This window comes from Arvicola amphibius, chromosome 17 (genome assembly GCF_903992535.2).
Source record: "Arvicola amphibius chromosome 17, mArvAmp1.2, whole genome shotgun sequence".
Classification (NCBI taxonomy): domain Eukaryota; kingdom Metazoa; phylum Chordata; class Mammalia; order Rodentia; family Cricetidae; genus Arvicola; species Arvicola amphibius.
This window is the reverse complement of record NC_052063.2, coordinates 9,671,068-9,683,267: the sequence shown is the minus strand read 5'-3', so window position 1 is coordinate 9,683,267 and position 12,200 is coordinate 9,671,068. Positions and strand designations below refer to the sequence as shown.

The window sequence follows — 12,200 nt, the reverse complement described above, 5'->3', positions numbered from 1 at the left end:
TCCTCATGTTGTGGGGACCCCAACATAAAATGACTTCATAACTGTAATTTTGCTATTGTTGTAAATCGTAACGTAAATAATTTGTTTTCGGATGGTCTTAGGCAACCCACAGGTTGAAAACTGCTGTTTAAGGAAAGCTGGCATGCAGAAGAACCCTCCTTATTAGCTTTCATTCCTCGAAGTCATTGTTACATTTAGTGATGGATCTCTTATTGGCAACAAGTCTTACTTTGCTGTTATCAGTAGTGCCTTCAGTAAATTATTTACAACCCAAACTATTGTTTTTTTTTTCTGTTGTTGTTAAAACAACTTAGAATGTAGGTATCCATGTTGAGATCTCAGGAATTTAATAAGAAATCTAAGTTTCTGTTTATCATTTGGGTTTTGTTTTTTTCAAATTGCTCCCCCCTTTTTCCCCCTAAAGAGCAATTTTAGATTCACAACACAATCTAGTGGGAAAATACTATAGTTCTCTGGTGTGCTACCCCAACACATGCTAAAGCCCAGGTCACCTTTGTGGTGACAGACAGCAGTACTTCGTGTTTTGTACTCCTAAAAGTTAGGAACAGCCCTTTAATCCCAGCACTCAGGCACAGGCAGGTGGATCTCTGTAAATCCAAGGCCAACCTGGTCTACAAAGCGAGCTCTGGGTCAGACAGGGCTATACAGAGAAACCCTGCCTACAAAAAGAAGAAAAACAACCCACTAAAGAAAAAAAACAATCCTCAAAATTAAAGGCTGGACTTGGTACCTTTACCACATAAATCTTTAATGAGGTACAGTTAACAGTTTAGGCAACAACTTTGCATAGGTGTTGGTAAATGCACATCTCCAGGCCTGACTAAATAAATACCCAGCTGTATTTGGAACACTTGTTGCAGCTGTCAGCAGCCCCAGGCGACACTACTCTGAGAGACCTGCTAACGAGACCACTTTCTGGCTTTAAAAGTAAGCTGTTAATAAACCCACGATAGCAAAAAAGGGACAAGGGCTCCCCCAGTGGCTGACAGGGACCTGGAGGTGTTAGACTGATTTGTAGTTGGTGGAGCACCCCTTTCTGAATAAGTGAAGCTGGTAGCACCAGGGCTTTCCTTAGAACACAGCAAAAGAATTTTCTTGCTTTCAAAAATATTCAAGTTTACATAGTGATTTTAAAGAGGTAACAAGAATAAAAGATTGATGCATAGGTTACTTGGGGAAAAAAATGAGGTCCTGGGTATAGCAAACCACGCACTGGTCTTGACCAGTTTCTTCTGCCCTAAGCTTTTCTCTCCCTCTTTAAGACTTCTTATTCCTTTAAACTAAAAATCTCAAGCATTTAAGAGCTCTACTAATGTAATTAAACATAAAATCACCTCATTCTCAAGATAAACTACATCTGTATGAGATCATATATTAGTCTGCTAAATTCAAGCTCTTGTGACTTCTTTATTGAAGTGTGTTCCACTGCCCACAGTTCCAGAGTTCATTTAAGTACACCATTTATGAATCTGCTGTTTTCGTTACAAGTTTGTACAAAGAACAATCATGGAAGCAATAAACTGTACAGTGAAAGACCAGCAACTGCATTAAGTCTATTCTGAGCCTTGTGCTTCTGCATGTAGCCTCAGGAATAACCTTTGGTGTTTGACTTCCAGTCTGTTTGCCTTTAAGGGGACAGAACTGAAGTGAGTGTATCAATGGCTTTCTTAGTCAGACTCTGAAGAACATATCCTTCCCATGTGTTTAGAATCTATAGAAAACAGCCACAAAAGATAAACAATAAATATAAAATGATGCCACTTGAATTTCTTTAGTAGATTGCACAAATTCATGATTTGAGGCAATTAAGACATCAAAATGTAAGAGGTAAACAATAGCCTGAGGTAAACAATAAAAGTATAAAACTCAAATAATTGAAAAATGTTTAGTTGGCCTATATTTGATATACATATATTTATAGTATGTAACAAAAACAAAACCTTCGTAAATACAAAATGTCTAAACGTAGCATGCACTGATCATAATTAAAAAATAAAAACAATGAGGCTCAGCATCGTAAGTCAGCCCATTTAAAAAGTATATATACAAATAATGAGCGCCCACTCTGGATCAGCTAAGGACTTCCTTAGAAGAGGCGTCGGTTTCGTCACCGTGATGCTGGCTACCGGACAGGAGCTCAGGAGGCAGGAGTTTGGAATGTCCATTCTCAATAACTCGCTGCGTGTAAAATAAGATATAAGCCTGGGCCTTGCGGACTTCATCCATGGTGCACATGCTTAGCTTGGAGTCGTTACAGTGGACCCAGAACCCTGGAGGGAAGGAGAGAGGGTGGACGTTTGTAAGAGTTCCAAACGTTTACTACAAAAGCTTGTGTGACGAAATGGAGCGTTCTGAAGGAAAGGTAATGGCTGCTTCATTTTCCTTACAACGGGAGGGTTGGGGAATACTATTTTCAGGTGTGTGACTTTTGTTTACTCTACATTTTTTAACTCTGTGAAGCTGTGTTACTCTGCCTGTCTAAAACACCTGATGGGCCCAATAAAGAGATGAACGTCCAGTAGCGAGTCGGTAGCAAGGATAGGTGGGGCTGGCAGGCAGAGAATATAAGTAGAAGGAGAACCAAGGAAGAAGAGCAGCAAGAGAACAAGGAAAGGACATCAGGGACCAGCCATCCAGCCAGCCAGCCACAGGTTGGGCATTCATAACTAAGAATAAGCCTCTGTGTGATTTATTTGGGAGCTGCGTGGTGGGCCCCTCAAAAAGCCAAAAGAGTAAGACTTCACACAATAGAATTCTTTTAGGTTTCTTTTATGGAATAGCCTATTTTATTAGTTTGGAGTTAGAATCTGACAATGTATTTGGCATGCTCCATTCCCAATGGAAATACTAAGTAACTAATGCTTCAGCCGCTTCCTACAAAACACAGTCTACCCTAGTAGTTTCCTTTGTAGAAGAGCCAGGCTTTTTGCTGTCTGCACTGCTAGGGTGTGTGTATGTACGCGTGTTCATTTTTCAGTGGTCCAGTCACCTCTGCTAGGGAATGGATTTTGCATGTTAAAGTTGAACAAATATCTGCAATCTACCAGGTCATTAGATACCTTGTTCTTTGACGAACCAGTGAACATAGGAATTATGACTTTTAAGAAAAACTGGCCAGTACTGGCCCTGGTGTGGGAGATAGAGGCAGGGGTATCTATGAGTTTGAGGCCAGTCTGGCCCTTGTGTGAGGCACACGTCTTTAATCCCATGACTCAGGGGAGGCAGAGTTCAAGGCCAGCTTGGTATCCATAGGAAATTCTGAAATAGCCAGTTACATAGTGAGAGTATATATTCCAAGCCTGTAGAATATTTTCTATGCCCCTGCCCCCAATCAACCAGCAGCACTAACTGTGGAAAACCTTTGTCTAGAAAGACGGCAAATGGTCAGGTGACTCAGTTTAGAAATTGCTAAGCACAAGCTTCCAATTCTAACCCAAGATGGGATCGTTTTCCTTGGCTTTACCTCCTTCAGAATTGTAGCAGTAGGCAGTGTAGTGTCCTGAGCCAAATCCTTTCCCGTGGTGGATCACTACAGCAGATAAAGTGTAGATAAAGCATTCTGCTCTGAGCGCTTTCAGGGTCTCCCTGCAGCAATAGGGCTCCATGTTTAAGGTTTCCTCAAAGACAACATGAACACCAATCTTCTCTCGGTTATTACGTCCTGACCATCTGGGAACAAACCAAAGGGAAACAATCAAGGGGAGAAAGTTTGCCATATATTAGGTCTGGACAGCTTGAACAGTGGATCCCGAAACCATGAAGTATGAAGACTGAACATAGCCTTTCAATACTGAGTTGGCTGTACGGGGATTTAGGCTTATTTTGCAAAAAAAGTCCCGTCAAGATTGCTTCATTAGTTTAAGAATACATACATGTTGTGCTGGGGATCCTGTTGGGGCCTTAGACTTGCAAGGCAAGCATTTGACCATTGTATTCCCAACCCTTCCATCAGTTCCATATGGAATTTTGTTGTTTGTTTTCGAAAGGTCTCATGTAGTCAAGGGTGGTCCTGAATTCCCAAATGTGTTTTTTCTAACTTCCAAGTGGGATTACAGGCTTAAAATAATTGTCTTTAATATAGAAATAAAACTTAGAAAATTATAGCTCTATGAGTTTTAAATCATCTGTTGAATGAAAGGACCATCTCAAGTGGGAGAGTTTGATGGGTTGGTGTGAGGAAAAAAAACACACAGGTATCTCTTAATTCCTAAGAACTCTCTAAGTAAGGGGATGTTAAGTGACAAATAAGTCCCCATAATGTTACTTTCTCAGTGTGTCCCACTACTGCAACCTTTTATCACTGTTTGGTACAAAAGGGAAAATCACAATCTAGATCTGCGTGATGCTGTGTGTACCTGAATATTAAACAATAAATATATTAAATTCACACAGAGCAGGTCACAGTCCCTGCTGGGATATGTGATACACTCCTGGGCACTCAGGAGAAGGGTAACTCAATTTGAGGCCAGCCTGGGGTACATTACACAGCAAGTTCCAGGCTACCCCAGCTCTGGCTCAGAAAAACAGTAACAAAGTTTGGTGGTAGTGGTGTGAGCCTTTAATCCCAGCACTTGGAAGGCGGAGGTAGGCTGATCTCTGTAAGTTCGAGGCCAGCCTTGTCTACAGAGTAAGTTCCAGGACAGCCACAGCCAGGACTACACAGAGAAACTGTGTCTCAAACCCAATAATTAAAAAAAACAAAAACAAAAACAGCTCAGTTACTGAATATGGATGATGTCTACTGTTCAAAGATAAAGACAGGAGCTATACTTTTCTGCAGGAGGTCATCCATTAACCAAGTACTGAAATCTAGCCCATCATGTGTACGTTAAGTTCGGAAGCATCCTAAACAGAAAGAATGACCGGATCCCGGATCACGTGTGGAACTGGCAGACAGCCGGGACTCACATTACTAACCTGAACCGTTTGAGATGTAGTCTGAGAACCTGAGGCAGGTGGCATATCATAAGCTGTTTCTGGGCTGCTGTGAGTACAACTGGTTTTGACGAAAACTTTCTACGCTTTGCTAAAATACCAAGGGGGAAAAAAGGAAAGAAAACTCAGTTCGTTAGCTTTAGTGCCCAGGCACGTGGGCGTGTACTGCCCAAGAGCACTCCTCCACCCTCTTAGCCCCACCCCAGTCCTGGTGCCTCCAATTAGTCAATTAGACGTGCCTCACTCAGCACCACGTTCCTCCAGCAAGTAGAACTCAAGACTCTTGTCCCTTCTGCCTCTCTACTCAGGGACTGTGCCCTGGACTCTCTTGCTAGACCATCTCCTCCAGAGCTTCTGCTTGCTGGTCAGCAGCTGTCCTTGGGCTTGTATGACAGCTCTGACCATGGCAAGGACAACAGAGCCTCTCATGTCAGCTCCGGGCAGATCCCACTAGCTACTAGAAGCTTCTCCCCCAGGTATCCAGCTGCTGCTAACTTTTGGACTGCATGGGAGTGGCTGCAGGGTGCCCGGCTTCTGACTTGGAAACATTCCCCTTCGTGTATTAAGCAGCTATTTCCAGGCCTGCATTTGTCAGCCGCAACACACACACAAATGAGTACAAGACCATAGCCTACATTTGTAATACTGTCTACCCTAAGATTTGGTGATGAGGATATTTGGGACATTCTACTTTGAAAGCCATCATACCACATCTTACAAACGCCCATTTCTCTCTCAATGCTTATAAATCTTAGGCTATGTTATAGCAGAGTTCACGGTATGACAGTACTCAGGACAAAATGTGACTTTGGTTCAGTCCTGGAAAGTGTTTCTTTCCCGGGAAGTTTAACATCAGCCTGGGAATGTGGCTACAGTGTTAAGGTACCTGGATCCCCAGCACTTTTGTAAACAAACAAGAAACGATCTCAAGCTCTAGTATCATATTTTGAAATGTGGAAATAATTTTTAAAAAATTTATTGCTGAGCCAAGGTGCTGATGGTGCATGCCTTTAATCTCAACACTTGGGAGGTAGAGGCAGATCTCTGAGTTTGAGGCCAGCCTAGTCTACAGAGCAAGTTCCAGGATAGCCAGAGGTACACAGAGAAGCCTTGTCTTAAAAAGCAAAATAAATAAGAAAATAAAATAATTGTTTTTTTTTCTATGTGTATGGGACATACAGGGTAAAGATGCCTGTATGTCCAAACACAACATATGTACCAAGGGAGGCAAGAGGCCATCAGATCCCTTGAGACGAGTTACAGACAGGTTTGAGCTGCCATGTGGGTGCTGGGAATCGAACCCTGGTCCTCTAAGAATGCCAGTGATATCAGCCATTAATCCATCTCTCCAATGTTCCAAGAAGAATTTTAATGTCATTGATAACGACTATTGCAAAGGAGAAATACATGATGTCTTTTGTGGGACTGAAAAATGCGTTTCCATAGCTCCTCTTTAAGGGCTTACAGCTCCCTCATTCGCTCTCGCTAACCCGAAAAAGCACAGCGAGCCCGTCTATACTCACAGTTACAGTGGTCACACATGTAGATTTTCCCTTCTAACGCTTCGGTTTCGGTAAATTTGCCCAACATATCGGTAACTAGGCATGGCTGGGAGGTGGCAGCGTCTTTCCCACTGCACTGGTATCTCTCGGGGAACTCCAGGGACAGGTCCCAGAACGGTTCTATTGTGTTTGATTTATTATCGCACGCGAGACACGTAACCTGCAAAGAGAAACATCACTCTGGTTTATAATTTTTCTGTCAAAACATGAGCTTTCACTCCACACCAGTGAAATGCCAGTGGACCAGTCCAATGATGAATAGCAAGTTTTATGATCTGTCAGGCAGTTAACCACAATTGTTTTTTTCTTCAAGAAGATATTTATTAGGGCTGGCAAAATGAGGCACCTGCTGCCAAGTCTGATGAACTGACTTGGATTCTCAGGACCCAAAGGGAGGAAGGAGAGAATATAGTTCTAAGTTGTCCTCTGACATCCAAACCACACACACACACACACACACACACACACACACACACACACAGTTTGTCATTTTAGACTGTCCTTAAACTCATTACAAACGGTGGGCTCCGATTACTGGCCCACCAATAATGACAAAGCACACCCTTAACCCCAGCCGTGGCTCTCCAAAGCTTGAGGTTACCCAGGTCTACATAGTGAATTCCAGGCCAGCTAATGCTACTCAGTGAGACACTGTCTCAAAAAAACAAACAGCCAGGAAGGAAGGAGGGGAAGAGGGCTCACACCTTTGGTCTTAGCAGAAGCAGGCAGATCTCTGAGTTTGAGGCCAGCCTGGTCTACAGAACAAGTTCCAGAACAGCCAAGACTACATAAAGAAACCCTGCCTCAAAAAACAAAAACAAACAAAAAAATCTCCAACATTAGTCAAATCTAAACATAAAAGACCCATTTAATAAGCAATATATTTGTATGTGTACAAATGCAATATATAGTTACATGCATTTAATGCATATATGTATGTATATATATAAAATATATAATTACATGCATTTAATAAGCAATGCATAGGTAGATGTACATATACATTATATAGTTACATGCATTAATGCATATATGTATGTGTACATATAAAATATACAGTTATATGCATTTAATATATATATGTGTACATATAGTTACATGTATTTAATAAGCAATATACATATGTATATGTGCATGTACAATATATAATTACATGCATTTAATATAATATATTTTATATAATATATTTAATATAATAGACTTGAGGTTTATCACCTTTTCCTTCCTCGTCTATCATTAATTTGTTTGTTTGTTAGAGAGGGACAGTGACTCAATCTCTAGCCCAGGCAAGCCTGGGCCTCTCTGTGAAACCTAGGCTAGCCTGGATTAGGTCCCCAGCACGAGAAAACAAAACCCAATCAAAATATAAAAAGCAGTTGGGAAAATAGTTCAATCTCATGAAGATCTGAGTTCCATGTCCAGAACTCCCACATCCCCGGTACCCAATGGACACATGCAAAAACAGGAATTCTAACAACCACCGGCAATTAGTGATTGGGACACTTAATGCTACCAACCGAACATAGAAATAGTTGAAGACATTATGAGCCGAATGCACACATCATGAAAGGCAGCAGAGTATTCATAGAAACTATTTTTTCTGGCACAGACAACAAAATAAGGGGCTGAAGAGATGGCTCGGCAGTTAAGAGTACTGGCTGCTCTTCCAGAGGTCCCGAGTTCAGTTCCCAGCACCCACAAGGGGGCCTCACAACCAAGCTATAAAGGGATCCAATGCAGTGTGTGGGTGTATAGACAACACAATAAGAAAACTCCAATACAGACTTTAGACGTAATGCACCAACAGAAGGAACCCTGCTGGAGGTAAGTCTAGAACTCAGCATGGAGGTCAGGTTCTGAGGCGTTCTTGACATCTCCTAGAAGTCTATTACATGTTTACAGACTGGATATAGGGCTCCGGGGACAGATGTAAGGCCCCAAAGAGAAGCAAAATGTTTCTATAACAGATTTTTATTAATTTCAAGATTCACTTATTTTAAAAGAAAAAAAAAAGAACTTAGCCATTCTCACACTATACCAGAAATCTAAAATGAGAAAATGACTTACTGAAAACTAAAGTATCAACATTTACCCAAACTACTCCTTCTCTTTAAAATTCTGCGTGCTTGTGTTGTGGGTGTGTGCTTGTGTTGTGGGTGTGTGCTTGTGTTGTGGGTGTGTGCTTGTGTTGTGGGTGTGTGCTTGTGTTGTGATTGAGCACTGGGAGTAATGGCGCTCTCTGAGGCACTGGGTCCCCCCGGGCAGGAGTTACAGGCAGTTGTGAGCTGCCTGGCGTGGGTGCTGGGAACTGAACTTGGGTCCCCCACAAGAATAGAATGGATCTTAGCCACTGAGCCACTGCCCAGCCCCCAAGCTACTCCCTTTGGATAAAGCAATTCTAGGACTGTGTCACATGGAAAACAGGAAAAATACTAATTTATCATGATATAATGAAAAATTGGAAGTAGTCCCAAATCTACAACAGAGGGATGGTTAAATAAGTTATATAGTAGGCAGATACAAAACTGTTTTGAAAAGAAGAATCGAAAAATATTTAAGATTTATTTTTAAGGGGGCTGAAGAGATGGCTCAGTGGTTACGTGAGTTTGAGGCCAGCCTAGTTTACAGAGCTCATTCCAGGACATGCTCCACACAGAAACCCTGCCCCCCCCCCAAAAAAAACAATGAATGAATGAATGAATGAATGAACTAATTAATTAATTAATTAAAAAGTATTGGCTGATCCAGAGGTCATGAATTCAATTCCCAGCAACCACATGGTGGCTCACAACCATCTCTAACTATACTACTATACTCCCATGGGATCTGGTGCCTTTTTCTGGTGTCTATACGAAATACCCATATACAGATAAAATACCCGTATACATAAGATACATAAATTTTTAAAAATGAAAAAGGATTTGTTTTTCAGTGTGTGTATGTGTATGGCAGGTGGAATATGTGTGCATGGGTGCAGCTGCCCGTGGAAGCCAGAAGCGTCGGGTGCCCTGAGGCTGGAGTTAAAGGTGGTTGTGAGCCACCAGCTATGGGTACTGGGAACCAGACTCCAGCCTTCTGCAAGATCAGTAACCATTGAACCACCTCTCCAGCCCCATCCCCCTCAGCTGAGCAGACAAAAAGGAGAGCTGTGTGTTATGGGAAAGAAGGGGGCTCATATCTAGGAACAGTTTACCAGTCCTGGTCAGAGAGCCATGACTAGACAGAATCCATTTTTTTTTCACAACAAGGAAAAGTGAAAGGAGCCATGGATATAAAGGATTATTAATTAGGATTATTAATCTCAACAAGGTCATGTTTGTTTACCTTAAAAATATCCTTACTTTTTTAAGCAAAAGGCTCCCGCCCCCTTCAAGACAGGGTTTCTCTGTGTGGGGCCCTGGCTGTCCTGAAACTTGCTCTGTAGACCAGGCTAGCCTTGAACTCAGAGATCCACCTGCCTCTGCCTCCCGAGTGCTGGGGTTAAAGGTGTGCACCACCACCGCCAGGCTCAAAAGGCTTTTAGTTCCACAAATATACCTACGATTCACAGAAAACTGTATGCGAATGGACAACTTCTTTACACACTCACAAAAGCAATCGATTTTTACCTGGAAAAACTTTTTAAGACACTATGCGGAATACCCCGTGGTAGCTGTGCTTTAAGAACCCCCTATGATGGGGGCTGGAGAGATGGCTCAGAGGTTAAGAGCACTGACTGCTCTTCCAGAGGTCCTGAGTTCAATTCCCAGCAACCCACATGGTGGCTCACAACCATCTGTAATGAGATCTGGCGCCCTCTTCTGGCCTGCAGGCATACATGGAGGCTGAACACTGTGTACATAATAAATAAATAAATCTTAAAAAAAAAGACTTCCCTATGATGACAAAATGTGGGAAGAAAGCCGTACCTGACTAAGAAGTCGTCCGTGAAAAATGTTATTTACGACATTCAGAACTTGTTCAATCAGTTTCCTTTGGGACGTGGGGATGAGAGCGGGGAACCTGGCTCCAGTGGCCTCCAGTTCGCGCTGTATTTTATCCAGAAGCTCACAAAGAAATTCCTGGGCATCCTGTTGGGCGTAGCCTCGGAAAGCAGGGATCAGCTTCCACACGGAGTGGAGCATGGCAAACGGGGATACCAAGGCCCACTCTCCAGACCACATGACCTGGAACAGAGTGTGTAACTCGTGGCAAAGAGAACTGTACGGTGAACTCGGCTCCCGGGGCTGAATGAGCTCCATGTTTCGGCTCTTGGAGGATCCGCTGCTTAGGCCTGAGGACAAACTTGGGTGTCTGGAGCACGTGAAGCCTTTCTCTTTCTCTTGGCCTTCATGCATCTGCTGAGCTACCACATCTGTGACGGACGAGTGCTTACAACGGGACTTATCGCTAGCAGCCACAGCCAGCCATTGGTTCAGGTCAAGCTTTAAGAAACACTGCCGGAAAATAAGCAAATGGCTCAACACTTGAAGAACAGAATTCATATAGCAAGTATTTCCTAAATTCCTCAGTCCTGTTACACCGGGGGTTACTACTGGCCTTCGTCTGATTAAGGAGTCTCTTACTTTTCTAAGTTTGCCGTTGTCCGAGGTAGGTGACAGCGCTTTCTCTTTGGCTGGTAATGCCGGAGCTGGTGGTGGTGCCAGCGCTGGAACCATTTCTGCTGCCGCAGCCTCAGTGAAGCCCTGTAGGCGTAAACTCTTTCGGGGAGGTGTGTTTTCCAACTCGGCTTTCACCTGCTGCTCCAGCTCTGGGGGTCTTTTCTTCACTTCTCTCTTGGCTACCACTTTCTCCTGAATTTGTTCCTGCCTTTTCCTTCCAATGGCTGACCGTTCAAACCAAGTTCGAAAGATTTTACCCATGAGCGTCCTGGGCCAAAGGGCAGCGCACATTCGGTCTTCGTTTCTAGGCAGAGATTTGGCACCATTGTGTAAGGAGGAAGAATCGTCACGGGTATCCGCAGGTGGTAGAACCCTGCTCCTCTGCACCTCACAGGGGTAATTTCTACTTTTGATTGCACTTAAGGTACTTCGTAGTGACTTCAGGTCTCCGGCTGCAGTATCATTTAGAACATAATCGTTACAAAGATAACAAAACACGTACATGTCATTCACCTCGAACGCCACGGGATGGCTGCTTTCTTGGAAGTGCCTCAGGGCGTGCTCTGCGATGTACTTTCCGCAGGCGACGTGGGAACAGCTGAGGCAAGCCCAAAGCGACTGGGTTGCGCTGCAGTCCACACAGAACCATTTCTGGGGGTTGAAGATGGAATGGCTGCGGGCGAGCTGCAGGTGCGCGATGTGCCTGCACTGGTCCATCGCTAGTGCCTCTGCAGCCGGGTGGAGACGCACATCATCCAAACAAGTCTCTCCTCATAGCCCCGGAGGCACCTGAAAACTAAGCAGATCAAGGTCAAGATCTCAGCCAAGAGCCTTCCTTATATTTTCCCAAGACCAACGGCGTAAATTTACTCCTGACCCTTATTTCTGAGGTGCCTGACACAATGCCAGGGCTTTGAGTTTCCTCTCTCTAGCTCCACTCTTGCCCACGTCTCACTTGGTTTTTCTCCTTTGGGTCCGTGTAAAAATACCTCTCGTTTTTGATTTTCTGTCATCACCTAGTGATGAAAAATTAGTGGCTTCTTTTCACTCGATTAGAATATTTTTATACAACAGACCGACA

At 43.3% G+C, this 12,200-nt stretch overlaps 1 protein-coding gene across 1 annotated transcript; it reads right to left on the bottom strand.

Moving 5' to 3' along the window:
* Positions 1-2,091: 2,091 nt before the first annotated feature.
* Usp44 (ubiquitin specific peptidase 44) lies at positions 2,092-11,836 on the bottom strand. Its single transcript, XM_038315114.1, has 5 exons — positions 10,427-11,836; positions 6,480-6,678; positions 4,939-5,047; positions 3,485-3,690; positions 2,092-2,291 (listed from the first exon to the last, which is right to left on the bottom strand). Exons 1-5 carry the CDS (start codon positions 11,834-11,836, stop codon positions 2,092-2,094), a joined length of 2,124 nt encoding a protein of 707 aa, XP_038171042.1.
* Between the last annotated feature and the right edge of the window lie 364 nt (positions 11,837-12,200).